Here is a 15,906-nt window from a genome sequence, read left to right as displayed (position 1 = left end):
AATAAAAGAAACCTAATGAGTATGACTAAAAAAAAAAAAAATTCAAAATGAAAAGGGGCCGAGGAGGGATAAGAAGGAACAGCGTGAACTTTGTAACTGGAATACAGAAGCTGTTTGCAGCATTAGAAACACTATTTATATAAAGCATTGTTCATTCATATGCATGCTGCACATTGGTTCTGCAAAATAATAAACATAAAAAAACAAACATTAATGCATTTGATTTCTTACCTTGATCTCAAAAGAACTCCCATCACCCGCGTTCATTCCATCACTGGACTGACATTCAGAGTGACAAGAAGCAGTATCACAGCTGGGAATCGATCAGGCAGGGAGCTCAAGCACAGCGCTGGGATCCCAAGACCTGATTTATAGCGCTGTGCACTACGCTTACCTCAACTGCATAAATCTGCTTCAAAGCTTTTTAAGTATATCTGATATAAAAATGTACACACTGGTTCCTGTTCAAACCAAAGAAATGTAAGGAAAACAGGTTGTATAAAGATACATTTTATTGTTATATAAAGTATAGTGTCACGTACAGTTTTAAAAGCGCATTGTTATATGTTTCAAAATTATTTATGTATTTACTTATTAGCAGACGCCCTTATCCAGGGTGACTTACAGTTGTTACAAAATATGCTACCTTTTAAGCCCATTGTGGCCGGGGTGAGGCCTGCCCCTGTAAAGAATATATTCTTGTTTGATTTGCACATAAGAATGTATTTTTGTTTGGTTAGATATGGCAGGGCTGGGAGATTAGACTCCCCTCCCTGTCTAATTGAAAGGAATGTGCAGCAGGTGGCCAGGTGTCAATTGAAAGAATTGACAATCAATTAACAATGGTCACCTGCCTTTAAAGAGAGTTTCTTTGCTCTTCTTTGTGTGTTGTAGGTTCTGGCTCTGGTTCTGGTTCCGGTTCCGGTTCCGGTTCCGGTTCCTGTTCCTGTTCCCGTTCACCGGGGTGAAGATTCAGACCTGTATGGATAGCTAGGGAGAGTGAACTTGATGGACCAACCACAATTATCACTGCGTGTGTAACCAGGATAATTGTTACAACTAGGGTAGGGATTGATTTAGGGGATTTTAATCCCATCCAGTTTATTTAATTTGTGTAGGGAGAAGGTTCCTGAAGCGAGACCTCCCTTTTAGCGGGCACAGCACACAGCCCAAGCTTAACCACCTTTTGTTTGATAGCTGTTGTTTCTCACTGTGTTTTGTTTGGCTTCTTTACAATGATGTACACTGTGTTTGTGTATGTTATCCTGCACTAATTATGCCATTGCTGGTACACTAGTGCAGCCAACAACCACTGCAACCCCTTGTAAATATATAAAACCTTATACGCCTGAGCGGAGTTTCAACTACAAACCCTCTGTGTCTCTCATCTCTCAGTGGAAACCCACACTGTAACAGAACACCCCTGTTACACCCATTTTGAAACTTTCAATCCAATGTAAATAAAAAATAAATAAGGAAAAATGTCCTGTGATACCCCATGTTGCTGCAAATAGATACAGTCGCATTCCTATTTGGTTCACAGAGTGAAATCTGTCAATAATAGGCCTGCTAAAAAATCAGGTTTCATGAACTGACAGATTTCAGCTTTCTGAAACCCGCCGATGAGGAATGTGGTAAACAGACACCAAGGAACTATGATTGCGAATGTGAGACAGTGCAAAGATTTCAGTCTTGGTGCATTGTTTGCAGCTTGCTGTAGAACATCACATGGTACAAAGGTCAGATTATTTTCCATTAGTGTCCAAGTTGGCATTGGTCATGTCTTTGGCCCACTTGTGCAGGCGGCTGTAGAGTGGGACACCTTTGTTCTCACGGTACAGGTAGACCCCTGTGATCTTGTTCCACTGCAAGCTGGGAGTGGCATCCTCCACAGCAAATTCCTTCACCTGCTCCCTTTCCTCTTTGTCCAGGGCCACGAAGCCGAAGAACTGCTTGACATTGGTGGCAGCCAGGAGCTTGGCGTGGACCTCAGCGGTGCGTTGAAACAGATCGTTCTCGCTGGAGCGGTACTGGGACCAGTAAGCCTCCTGGTGGTTTCCCAGAGGGGAGCAGCAACGCTTCAAGCACATGAGGAGAAAGACGATGACGGCAGCGAGCCCCACCAGCAGCCAGCCCAGGAGCTGCAGGAGAGACACAATCACAGTGCGGGCAACTAATGAGCTGAACAAAACTTCCTCCTCATTTTGACAGTCTACCTACTTTTTAAATGCAGGCTCCGGTCACTCAATAGCATTGTAAGGAAACTGAATTAGTTATGTATTTCTCTGTGTGAAGGAACGCACACAAGAAGGATTTAACCAGAATTTAACAAGTTTCCTTTATTTATTCCAAAAAAATGTATTTATTGAAAAATGATAATACAGTAACTTAATATTGATGCAACAGAACCCAGAAGTTCTCTGAATCATTGCAATACCATAAAATAGCAAAGAAAAAAAATTGAAGCTACTTGCGCATTAACACTGATTCAGATATTTACAGTAACGACTAAATTACCTGAGACTCATATTTCAGTCGGCGCACAATCTCTTCCTTGAAGCTCTTCATCTCAGCTGGGACATCTTTGCAGGGGAACCTGGCCAAGGTGCCAGCTCCATGGCCTCCAGGAAAACTGTCCAGAGAGGTTAAATCAACAAACTCACTCAGAGCGCAAACGTAGGGCTCTCCACGCAGTAGAGATATGATCGTCCAGGTAAAAGGCGCCACCATCGCCCGTCCCACAATGGACCCCAGCAGAGCAAAGCCAGCTGTGGAAGAGAGGCTCCTGCTGCCCCTGGTGCGACACTCAAAGACCAGCTTCCAAGTGTTCCTGTTCAGCATGACGCCAATGAGGAACACAGCCAAGGCTGGCACTCCGATCGCTGTCAGGCCATACAGGTAGTTTCGTTCTGGGGAGCAGGGGCAGCTGAAGGCAAAGACACTATAGACCTCTTGACTCGCCACAGTACCCAGCGCGATGAGACCATTAAAAATCATCACGTCTTTGCTCTTGAAGAACAAGGAAACAAATTTAAAGTTCTCTGCAATTAAGGAGGCCATTTCTGCCTTGTTTTTGCTTCCAAACCTCACGGCCTAAGGAATTGTATCCTCTTGCCCTAGAACACAACCTCTGAACATAAACACTGCTTCAAAGGCTACCCAAAAAATCTGCAAAGATGTCTTTTTGTAAGTTCTGTTGTATGTCTTCAAACCTTCACAATACTTCCATGGAAAGAAGGCATTGACATCATAAAAAAATAAATAATTCCCAGGCCCCAGGCAGTCATTCAAAATATTTTCTTTCGTTTCCTGTTTAATCAAATTTTTCCAAGAGCTCCTCAAAGTCGTTATAGACTCAAGGGTTGATTGGTCCAGTTTCAGTGTTTACAGAATGTTTCCCCATTTCTTTCTTTCTTTCTTTCTTTCTTTCTTTCTTTCTTTCTTTCTTTCTTTCTTTCTTTCTTTCTTTCTTTCTTTCTTATTTTTTCAAACACTCTCCTAAGGTGAATACACCAGACTTGCCGTATAAGATCAGGAGCCTAAAATCATCAAAGATCAATAGAACAAAGTGAACAGAAAACACAATTACATCAGAAACATAAACAATACACTGAGCAGTCAAACAGTTATGCTGCTTTCCCTCTAGTTCTTTTTTTCAGGAAAGAAATGTTATTCAGTCAGCAGCGCTTCTTATTTTTTCCATTGCCACTTAAAGGTTGTTTGGTTAACATTCATATTTATCCATTCACTCTCGGTCAGGCAATAGAAAATTGTATTTTAATAAGAATATACTTTACCAAAGTAAGAATGAGACCTTTTAAGAGTTTCTTTAAACATTTAGAATCTCAGATGTTCAAACGTAGCAGTCTTAAAAACCAGGCTGTGATTTCATCTGTAGGAATGCCGAAGGCTGGGTTTAATTTAGGGTACTTTAAAAGCAGGATGTTGTACTTGGTTGATTCAAAAAAGGCAGTGTTTAACACCCTTAAAGCAGCCGTAGCCTAAATAAATACATTCTGGGAGCATAGAATGGACTCTCTATAACCGGAATAAATGGGAAATGTGTATGAATAGCATAACGGTATTTTTTGAGTCCATTTTTCATTAAAAACACACATGTACATATACCAAAAGGATAATGTTCTGCCATGAAGCTAAGGAAGGGCTTTGAAGTACATACTTGTTATTTTAAGGAATGAGTCAACACAGAACAAAGAGAATTAGTGGAATTGCAGTGCAATTAAAGCCGCACAAGTATACCCTATTAATTCCATGTTATATATTTATATATATATATATATATATATATATTATATATAATATATATATATATATATATATATATATATATGGTTAATACATATTAAAGGTCGGCACGGTTACCCGAAAATCCGGGTTTTAAATTACCCCATGCTACACGGATCTCTTTTTAAAACCCGCTTTCGATGTTTAATTTGAGAAGTTAAAGAAACTGTAGAACATATGACAATATAGTTGTAAGCGCGGGTCTCTGGCCGGCGTAATAAAGACAGCATTAAAACAAGCTTTTGAATCGAGCCTTTTCTTAACTGACAGGATATCAGTGTTTTACAGAAAACAACAACACACAGCGAGCAGTAAGTTCACCTCGATAATATGAACTGCGGCGACTATTCTCAGGAACTAAATTAGAAAGAAAGCAACACAACAACAGGGCTCGGCACTGCGACTGAAAATATGCTTGTGCGAATATTCTAATTTAGGCGAACGTGTGCCACTAGAAATTCCTGAAGGTTGACTATAACAAATAAACATGAATTTAATTTTAGCCGACAGTATAAAACATTAAAAAAATAATTATAAAAAAATTAAAAAACCCATAGATCAAACCCTCATAACTGAAAAAGTCTACAGATCTGAAGGGACCAAATGTACGTGTACTAGATAGTATTTAAACATGTCGCATCACTTAAAACATTAATAATATGAAAACGATCCGGCTACCCGGCTATTTTTCACGGTGCAGGCCTCTAATACATATACAATATTAATGATCTGCTGTGTTTTATATAGCTTGGAAAACAGTCTATTAATGACCTGTCATGGTCATGGAATAAATTGAAAATAGCTGATATGTTGCATAAATGCGTCACCAGTTTCAGCCTGAACAGCTGCTTTGTTTACTTGTGACCAAGACAGCTTTATAGAACACTTGCATCACTCCTTCACAGTTAGAAGACAGTCTCTCTGCACCCTGAAGCTGATAGGCACTGCAGTGCTTGATCAAATAAACAAACACGTCCTCTCAGTGAATTCTCCATTTCAGCTTTGTACATGTATGGGTCCCCTGCAATAATATTAGTTGTCTGCCATAGAATGATAGCAAAAATCATAAAAAGATATGAGAAAAGAACAAACAACTGTGCATGTTATTTTAAATAAACAACATGTTAAAAAAAGGTGGAACTAAAATTGCTCTGAATATAGATTTGCATGTCCAGGATTTTTATTTTCATGTATGTAAATGACTGAGATTTGCTAAGTTTCCGATTTGAAAACCAACATTGCTTTTGGTTGCAGCTTTATCCGTGTGAACAACTGGGTTTAGAGCAATGCAAACCCGGCAGTGAGCAGCAAGCAGTGAGCAATGCAAAACCAGCCTGTCATAGTGGCTTCATTAGCCCCAGGATGCACAGCTGAGTTTTGTTTATTGTCAGGGGCATGAAAGGGAAATTGTGATTGCTCAAAATACCCACAACTGCTTTTAAGCAGGTCAGTATTAGCTCACACATCTTTAATTTTGAAACTACAAGACCGTTTCACTGTCAAACTGCACTGAACAACAGAAACTGTTCATTGATTATAATAGATTAGATTAATTAAAAACAACGGTAAACACATTGCAAACATGGCCCTACATTATGTCTATTATTAATGTTATTCACTCCCTCAGTGGTCTTACTAGAGATTCTGTTGTGCTTAATTTGAATATATTTATACACAGTACCCATCAGAACATTCTTTGTGCTGTTTTACTGTAAGAGACTAGGATCCCAGGCTTTCTTATTCCCAGCAACTGCACAGCTGTAGAACAGATGGAGCCCAAGTTGTATGTCTCATCCTACGAAAAAGACTTTTGCGCAAAAGCAGTGTTGATACAGTTGGCCTACCGGCCTATTTATGACATTGAAAACAAAACATTAGTGAAATAGAATGGAAACCAATAGTCAATGCAAACACACAGGCATAGAAAGGTCATTCATGTGTGTTTATCGACAGACTTCTGAATGCATCCTCATATCAGGGAACACATTTGGGGGTTGATTTATTCAGTCCACCAGAGAAAAATTTAACAGTCAGAAATAGAAACGCCTGTCTTGTCATTTCATATTCACTCCAGTGCAGTCTGACTCTCTCTCTCTTATATAAAAGACAAGGTTATTGATCCAACTGGTAGTTTTTTTTATAGTTATAACTCCAGTATGTTGTGATTTATAGCACAAACATTACAGTACATCATTACAGTATGAGTTGATTTTTTCTCTTGAACCAGTCACAAGAATCCAGGAGCAGATGGTGGCGTTTGAGTAGAACTAGCACCTCTTTTCAAAATCTTCAATATGTGCACGTTACTATAAAATGCTTCTTGGAGTAGTTTTGTTTAACAAAAATACAAACAATAACACATTGTATGCATTTTCCTGTTTTTATTAAATATTTTTTATTATTTTCAATGTGTCCCACTTCCCTGCATTAAAAATATTATATGATGTCAAACTCAATAAATCACATCCATGTCTATGTTGACCCCTAGTGGGCAGTGCCAATACTGAATTGGAATCACAATGGGAATTCTCCCTTTGATGCAATTTCTGTGGCTGATTCCAGTTATAGTTATTATCTACTCGAAAAGTTTTATTTTTGGTTTCACTACCCCGCAGCATTTTGTTACACTCAAACCTTACTATAGTAGGCCACGACCTCTTTCCTGGGTGGAGCGGGATTGTTGTTCAGGTTGTTGTGCTTAGTGCACCCATGACCGTTCTGATACACTGTCTTGCCTATGTTGAGAGGTGGTTTGCAGTTGTGCCAGTTCTTCAGCACCTTGTTCATGTCCTCCTGGTCAGTGACCCCCCGCAGCTTCTCGATGTCATCCTTGCTGTCCTCGTCCGAATCCTTGCTGTTGTGCCCTGGCCTGTGCTGTTGGTGGAGGTGGCGTATCTCCCCGCTGATGCCCTCGAAGTACTGCTGGATGCACACCTTGGCGAAGCTCTTTGCGTGCTCCGTGCAGGTTTGATCGAAGAGCTTGCGTTCGATGTCGATGTAGTGAGACCAGTACTTGGTTTTCAGGAAGACGGCCTGGGTGAAGCAGGGCCGGATTGCCCTCGCCAGGAAAGCCAGTATGGTCGTCACCAGCAGAAAAGCCCAGCCAAAAGCCTGGGTATTAAAGGGAGAGGGAGAGAAATAAGTATCTTATCTTGCAGTAGCAGGAGCATGTCTATTTAGATCACAGACCTTGTTCACTAACCTGCCTGTCCAACAGCAGTAAGAGATCTGGTGACCTAGCTCTTCTGAAAACAATTTGTGTGAACTCTATGGAGTGTGACAATATTTTCCTATCTATGTACAGTATATGTTTTATAATATATATATATTATAAAACATATACTGTACATAGATAGGAAAATTAACAACATGGTACAATTGTGCACACAGTGGCTGAAGGGAATATCATGATGTAAGGATGTCTACAGCACAGTATTATCAGATAGAAGTCTACAGAAATATCTTTCAGTGTTACTGTAAGTAATGTTTATGTTTTCTTTGTCATAATTTATTTAACCTATAGAGTACACATTGAGACCGAGGCTCATTTAAATGGGGAATTGACACACAAAAACAAACACATTGAGTTAGTCAGCAACTCAGCAGCAACACTAACTGAAACATGTTACAATTATTAAAATTATTATTAAAAAGTAATGCCAACTCCTGGGCTGGTTTCACAGATCTAAATGAGCACTAACCTTGGACTATCCAATGTTATTCTAATTCAAGTGATAATCAGGGTTTGTGAACCAAGACGTTAGTGAATTAAACTAGTCCTTAGAAAGACTGCTTGAACTAATACTGAGTCAGCTTATTCCATTAGTAAACTCACAATAGCTATCGAAACTACTGCACTCCTCCAAGACACTTCAATTCAACTAACAGTGGAACCACCCAAACACAAGCACTGGAAAGAGAAATATGCATCAGAGCAGATCAATAGCTCTTCTGGAGATGAATTGTATAAATGTCTTTGATAATACTCTTGCTGATAAACTCTAGGCAATAGTAGAAGATACGACCTGATCTAGATTAGTTGCCTCTTGCTATTGCAATCAGTGGCACTGGAATAATGTTTATAGTGGGGGTGCTGAAAGCCATTGAACAAAACTGTAACCCCTTTATATGATGGAAACCATACAAAGCCAAGGGGGTGCTGCCACACCCCCAGCCCCTCTAGTTCCAGCGCCCTTGATTGCAATATGATGTTTCATAATTACAATTGCATTATCTATAGGCAACACTAATCAAGCCAAGCCAAGCCGATCACTGATCAAAAAAAAAATAATAATAAAAAAAAGCGACACATATAGGATTTCTAGAAAATGGGTATACCCTTGCATTGGCATGCTATTTGTACTCTGCAAAAAGACATGCGTGATTGCCTGATCTTACCTGAGAAATGCAGCGCAGGTATCTTACCGCAACATCCCTGGAGACAACTGCATGCCCATCAAAGAGTTCCTTGCAGGGGATTCTGGCAAGCAGCCTTAGCATATCAATGTCGGAAAGCCCGTGGTCGCTGACGTTGCCGAATTTTTCCAGCGGCACATTAACGCTGAAGGCACAGACGAAGCATTTCCCGTCCAGCAACGTAACCGAAATCCACACAATCGGGGCGATCATGGACCTCTGTGTCATAGAGCAGATCATGTAGCGGAGTACCGCCGGGTCCTTTCTGCGCTTCCCCACTGGCCGCTTCCACTCCTCTGCCAGCATGGACACGTTGTTGTTCATTACGAAGCCGAGCAGGAACAGCAAGAACGGGGGCAACGAGAGAATCCCAATCGCGTAAGGGAAGTTGTACTCTGGCAGACAAGGGCAGTTGAAATCAAAAGCCGAGTAAAGGTGCGCGCTGGCTAGCGCCATAATCCCGCAGATGCCATTCATAAAGGATTCCTGGTTGGACTGCAAAAACTGAAAAATCATGCGGAATTTATCCATTTTAATGGTCTTTTTCTTTTTTCCTTGTGCAATAAACTATGAATATTTATTGAAAAATATAACGACTATAAATAGGCTATATGGTTCTTTTTTATTTCTGTTGGCAAACCAAACACAGATTATCAAAAGTACGTTTTTTGGATGCTTCCCCACAATTTAGGCCCACGTGTGATCCAAACACGGTGTGAAATTGCAGTTCTTTGGTTAATCATATGTTGTTGTTTTTTTTTTAAAGTTGAATTTCGGAATTCTTCGTTAATCTTTACTTCAGTTTGCAATTTCCAATTCAATACAAACAGTTCCAACATACTTCCTTCCCTTTTAGAGTAAACCCACCGTCCCGTCCCTCATTTTACATTTTTTTCCCCCACAGTGCTACTTTCACTGTAAAATGTATTCCATTCCCCTTATATGAAAATGTTTAAAATTCCATAGTTTCGAATGGTCTGCGTGATATTTTCTTTAATATCCAATAGCCTGTGCCTTTGTGTTTATCAATGGCACGCGATAATTTCCCTTTAATAGTTTATATTACGGCAGTTTTGCATTATCTGATGCACGAGAAATGCTTTCATTCCCCGTCGTCTTCTCGTGCACCTGATTTTTCAGCTTGCCCCCCGATGCTTCTGGCATGTTTTCAAGTATTTAGTTTATATCTTCCTCCCACAGCTCGGACTAACACAGCAACGCCACACCTTCAAATTCGATGTGAACCACATATGGCCACCTACAGCATTAGTCCCATCAAGCCTTAAGCAAACTGCATCGTACAGTAGAAAATAATGTACACCAATATCACTTTGAAGATTCTATCGAAGTTAATATGAATATATATATATATATATATATATATATATTATATATATATATATATATATATATATATATATATATATATATATATATATTTTCCATAACATAACAAAAACATTTTATGCATCAAAGAAATTGATATTGTCATGCAGGAAGAAACTGCATACACTACTAAAACTACAGTGCATTTACTATGCTAGTGTCACTGTAGTACTTACTATCGTATTTTTAACTAGACTAATTTTACTAGTGAGGTGTAAGTATAAAGTACACTATAGTGTTTATAACTGTAGAACTGTAGTATAGTAAATATTATAGGTCATGCTGCAATGTTAACTATCGTTGCTGTTTTACAATTAGAGTTAATAATTCACGGTTTGCTCTTGTTTTATTAAATTTCTCTCTGCTAATAGATAGTACAGTTTAGTGAAGTAATCACAGAAGTTCACACAGCTGTATTAACTGTAGTTTCTGTATTGAAAACAGCTAATAACTCAGAAAGTACTTTCTGGATTTGTTGTGGTTTTACTGCAGTTTTTACTTACATCTATACATCTGTGCTAGTTTAATTACAGTAATTTTGAATTAGAGAAAAATAACAGTTAGTTCCCAGGTAAATATCATTGCAAAAAGATGTGTTTCACCTGTCCAGTGTTGCTTGGCACAGAATTTCCATTTGTTAGACATCATTAAGGATGATTTTCATAGTATGGTTCAGTGCAGTGAAAATGCAGCTAAAGACAGGGTTACCAGTATTGCAGATGTGAATACATCCTATAGCAGCATTGTTTTTGTAAAATTATAAAAATTACATAAAGTTCATTTCACTCTATTGCAATACAATGCAATCATTTACATAGGCACTGAATGCAATTCTCATGTAAAACTGAGATTTGAATCAGGAAACTGGTAGAATGGGCCAGAACCTGATCAAGACACCGTTTAAAAGTCACAAGACACTCACAGGAGAACCAGGACAGTGCGCACGGTTTGCAAAACTTGAAAAACTTGCCGTTTCTACCAATTCCTTATAGGTTTGAATACCTTCAACTTTTCTTCCTAAAAGACAAATGGTACTGCAGTCATAAAAAGAGAAGAAGGCTTTGACAGACTGGAGTAAAATGTTTTTTGATAAGAGATTTTGGGACCAGAGCCCACTACCTCCAGATTCATTGAACTGTCCTCTTTGTGAATGTGATAGGCAATAGCCATGGTTACCAAGCAGAACTTATTTTTGTAACAAAATTGAAAAAACTGTAAAAGTATTTGTACAAGGTCCCTGAAATACAAGTTAAAGGTGCAAAGCCCAGCAGATATGCAGAATTATGCAAAATTAGGCTCTGCCTAGAAACAGCTGAAAAGTCTCAGCTTTGACAGCAGGAGGTTCTCTACATTCCGGAATAAACCTGTTACACATATTGTAATATTGGTATGCTAAACACACTGGGTGTGAAAAGATACATGAAAACGAAGCTACTGTAAACAAGATACATTACACAATTGATATTAATATGCAGCCTATTCAAACAATATTAGAGCTTTTCTTTTATATACTGTAACTACCTAGCAAGCGTGTTTGTGCAAACACGGAAAGCTGTGTCATTGGAGTTTTTTTGTAACTAGTTACACAAACTGGCTATTACTGACAACTTGATATTTTCTTGTAAAGTTGTGCGAATGTGATCACTCACTGCACTCACATTGAACAGATGCTATTTAAAGTGAAGATATTCCCAGAGACAGACACATCAGAACTAGGAGCCCTGTGAAATGGTGAGTTGTTGTTTTAAGGTAAAAGAGATGTCTCATTTGCAAGCCATCTGCCGATGGAAATGAGAAATCGACACCAAAATGCAAACATGGGTAAGCAAATTCAAATCACCTTCACTGCAAGTCACATAACTCACTGCACAACCTGCATAACCCTGAGATCCAATTATAACCTAAGGCCCCATTTGTTATTTTGTTTTATAATATATAGAGACTGGCATTTATATATAAGTTACAACAAAGAGTTTTTTTGGCTTTAAAATGCAATAAAGCATCACAAATGAATTGCCGCCAGTCAGTATCTATTATAAATGCTTGCTCGTGTACGTTTCAGTAGTTTTGGTGGTTTAAGATTTGTACTTGTAGTAACTCACTTTTTTTTTTTTTTTGGAAGTGTGTGATAAATGGTATGACCAAAACATGAGTTTTTAAACTGACATTTTTTGTATTGTCTTTTATATTCAGTGAGGAAAGCATTAACAAATTTGACAATGTAGTATAGTGCAACGTTAACCCCTTTTAATACTTAAAGGTTTGGTTCATTCCTACATAAAGTTAAAAAAAAAAAAAAAAAAACTTCACAGCTTGTCTGACAATAGACATGGTTATTACATTCTGACTAGCACAGTACCAGTATTACTAGTAATAGTATTCCATGTACATTGGATCTGTGCTAGACGTCTGTATGGGGAGAATGTCCGTTTTGCTTGAAGGCTTGCCTGCTTTCGTTCTGATCTCCCTCCCAGGTGACTCGGACCCGGGCTCGGTTGTACTGCCGCTGGGCTATCTTGGTGATGTCCAGGTCAGGCTTGGAGCGGTACCAGGCTTTAAGCAGCTCGTTGACCTGCTTGCGAGATGTAATGCCGTGCAGGGGGTCATCCTCGTCATCGAGGGGCAGTATCATGCCCTGACACATCTCCTCGTGCATGCTCTCGAAGAACTGGATGACACACTTGCGTGCGAATTCACGGGCGTGTGTGCTGCAGGTCTCATCGAAGAGCTTCTGCTCGAGGTCCGCGTAGCTGCTCCAGTAGCGGGCCTGCAGGAAGGCGGCGTGGTTGAAACAGGGCTTGAGGCAGCGAGCCACGACTGCCAGCATGATGAGAAAGAGGAGGATGCTCCAGCCCAGAGCCTGAGGAATGAGAACAGACACTGTCAGAGTGCATTGTGTAGCATGCAAAGGGTAGGGGAGATCAAGAGGAAAACTGTAAGAAATAAATCGCACTGCACCATTGTGTAGCATGCAAAGGGTAGAGGAGATCAGGAGGAAAACTGTAAGAAATAAATCACACTGCACCATTGTGTAGCATGCAAAGGGTAGAGGAGATCAGGAGGAAAACTGTGTAAAAAATAAATCACACTGCACCTTCCTAACGGCTTTTTAACACTCACAACAATGCAGATTCTCCTCTGACCAGTCACAGGACTACATATTGCCACCTAAATCCCTCAACCAGGTACAAGCCAACCCAACAAATATGAACAAACTATAACTATATAACGTATATCAGATGAGATGAGCATATTGAAATGTCTTTCTGCTACAATATATTGGGTTCAAATATACCGTACAGGTTCACATAAACGATATAGGAGAATGTGCATGAGGCCTGGGAATGGCAATGAGGAATAACTTACTGCATCCATTATGGCAGGACTGGGCTCACCTGGGACCAGCAGCGCAGGTAGCGGGACACAGCTTTCCGTGAGGTGGTGTTCTGGAAGATGATGTCCTCCTTGCAGGGAACCTTGGCCAGGACGCGGGTTATATCCAAGCCTGGCACGTTCGGGAGGCCATTAAATCTGCTGGGGTCCACGGTGACACTGAAGGCACAGATGAAGCACTTTCCATCCAGCAGGGTCACTAAGATCCAGACCACGGGGGCAATCATGGCTCTCTGAATCAAGTTTGTGAACATGAACCTGAACAGGGGAGCAAACTATTAAAACAATGTGAAAACCTTCAGGTTTAGAGCTGTGTTTGTAGTCCCTGCTGTATGTTATACACACTCAGTCAGGCGTGGTAAAACTATTATAATGACGTGAAGCCTCTAAAAACCAAAAACAGCCAAGTGTTTTGGATTATGAGATTAAATATAGGTTGTTCCTGACAGGCAGGCTAGTTCTGAAATTCGTAACCCAGTATTTGAACAGTATATGGGGGGGGGGGGGGGGGGGGGGGGGGGGGGGGATGTGATACTGGGTAAAAATAAAATAAATAAACACAAACATTTAAGGAATAACCCTTCTATGAAACAGGACCGTGTTAAAACTTTTGAAAACGTGTAGACTAGCGGGACATATGGCAATCAGCAGTATATTCAGTATGCATGTATGTATAGATAGAAGATGCACTGGACACTAAACAAACTACTTGACACCCACTGTGTCACCAGCGACACGACCAGCTGTTCAACCAGTCTCACAAATCAGCATATCGAGTTAAAAAAGAGATTAATGTGCGCCCGTCACTGCATAAAAACGGCATGCAGAGAACAAATAAACTAAAACAGACCCCGCGGCGCACACACTTACTTTGCAGGAGGCATGAGCTAAATTAAAAAGCGCATTCCCCCGCTCAACATCAACCAATTCCTGACCGCTCCCCTCAGTAAATACCCCCTTACTTGATAATAGCTGGGTTCTTTTTCCGCTTTCCAGTGGGTCTCGTCCACTCCTCCAGCATCATAACCGAGTGCTTGTTGACGATGATCCCCACAAAGAACAGCACCACCGGCGGAATGAACATGACCCCCATGCCGTACAGCACGTTGTACTTGGGAAGGCATGGGCAGTTGAAATCGAAGATGGTGTACATCTTCACGCTTGCCAGAGTCAGCAAAGCGCAGATCCCGTTCGCTACGGATTCAGTGTTGGATTGAAAGTACTGGAACACCATACGAAAACGTTCCATGGTTGCCAAAGTTTTATTTAAATAAATGTATGTTCAAATCTATATATTTATTACTCTAACTTTCTTTATTGATATCGCCACCATGTAGCCCTACTGAATCCGAATTGAAACTCAGTCCCGTCCTCCAAGCGAGATTGCTCTCACTGTACAGAACAGATTCCACGGACGCTTCGGCTCTCTTAGTAAGTTATTTATATGTGGCTATTTATCCTTCTCAGTTATGTGTGATTGGTATGATTATAAGTGTCTCGAAAGAATACAATAGTAAAATAAACTGAATACAGGAAAATCGGTTTGTAAACCGGGTTGAGCTATTTTTGGTGCGGATAGCGATGCATGTGTCCGTTCAGTTTACAAATCAGATGTAAGCTGAACCTGCAGTGGAAAGGTCCTCCCAGAATTCCTCCCATTTTAGCACCACAGGTCACCTGTACCAAAGATATTTTTACATGTACAGTCACCTGGTCCTACTGCATATTCATATAGACATCTTCAACTAACATGTCTATTATTATTTCTCTTGTGATAAAAAATATGATAATATGCCAATAACAAAAGCCAATTTACCTATAGACATATCCAGAAAGCATCTGTTTTAAGCCTAGTGTAGGAACTGAGGACATCACCATTTAATGTTCAAAACAACATAAACTATTGGGATAACCAAATAAAACAGTTATGCTATAAAAATAGCCATATCAACAATCTGTTGAAGTACCAAAAAAGCACAAACAAAGCTGCATGAATTGCATCATACAGCTGCGGTTTAGCTACAGCTACAGTTTTATCAGACCAATATAAAATCTGCTTTGTTGAAATTTTGAATTCTGGCTTTACCTTCTACCAAAAGCAAGACATTATCCTTGCTTTATTATCGCACTCATTAACACCTTTAAAGGCGATACTTCACATAGAAGAGACACAGTCACGTGCCATTTTGATGGACAATCAACATCATTCTAAAAACAGAACCAATGTTGTCATCTAGTGGGAAGCATGTGGAAGTGCTTTATCAGTAATTAAATGGCAATCATGGTGATGTTTATCTGTTGATTCATTGGCTCTTTAGTGGTATTTGTGACAGCCAACTATTTTGTTGAAACTGGGAATTACTGAACCCAAGCAATATCTGCCTTTAGAGAACAGTCCTATTGAAA

The 15,906-nt window shown here is 39.8% G+C and overlaps 3 protein-coding genes across 3 annotated transcripts; all 3 read right to left on the bottom strand.

The window, feature by feature from the left end:
* Positions 1–531: 531 nt before the first annotated feature.
* Positions 532–4,139, bottom strand: LOC121325123 (calcium homeostasis modulator protein 2-like). Its single transcript, XM_041267413.1, has 3 exons — positions 3,798–4,139; positions 2,518–3,539; positions 532–2,141 (listed from the first exon to the last, which is right to left on the bottom strand). The coding sequence occupies exons 2-3, from the start codon at positions 3,058–3,060 to the stop codon at positions 1,746–1,748; spliced, it is 939 nt and encodes a 312-aa protein (XP_041123347.1). The 5' UTR covers positions 3,061–3,539; positions 3,798–4,139; the 3' UTR covers positions 532–1,745.
* Positions 4,140–6,688: 2,549 nt separating this feature from the next.
* Positions 6,689–9,615, bottom strand: LOC121326237 (calcium homeostasis modulator protein 1-like). Its single transcript, XM_041269464.1, has 2 exons — positions 8,704–9,615; positions 6,689–7,416 (listed from the first exon to the last, which is right to left on the bottom strand). Exons 1-2 carry the CDS (start codon positions 9,250–9,252, stop codon positions 6,934–6,936), a joined length of 1,032 nt encoding a protein of 343 aa, XP_041125398.1. The 5' UTR covers positions 9,253–9,615; the 3' UTR covers positions 6,689–6,933.
* Positions 9,616–12,431: 2,816 nt separating this feature from the next.
* Positions 12,432–14,911, bottom strand: LOC121325115 (calcium homeostasis modulator protein 3-like). The gene is made up of 3 exons (XM_041267404.1): positions 14,463–14,911; positions 13,503–13,758; positions 12,432–12,967 (listed from the first exon to the last, which is right to left on the bottom strand). The coding sequence occupies exons 1-3, from the start codon at positions 14,747–14,749 to the stop codon at positions 12,509–12,511; spliced, it is 1,002 nt and encodes a 333-aa protein (XP_041123338.1). The 5' UTR covers positions 14,750–14,911; the 3' UTR covers positions 12,432–12,508.
* Positions 14,912–15,906: the final 995 nt, after the last annotated feature.

This window comes from Polyodon spathula, chromosome 13, assembly GCF_017654505.1.
Source record: "Polyodon spathula isolate WHYD16114869_AA chromosome 13, ASM1765450v1, whole genome shotgun sequence".
Taxonomy (NCBI): Eukaryota; Metazoa; Chordata; class Actinopteri; order Acipenseriformes; family Polyodontidae; genus Polyodon; species Polyodon spathula.
Note: the sequence above shows the minus strand (reverse complement) of the source record. Positions and strands in the feature narration are given on the sequence as shown.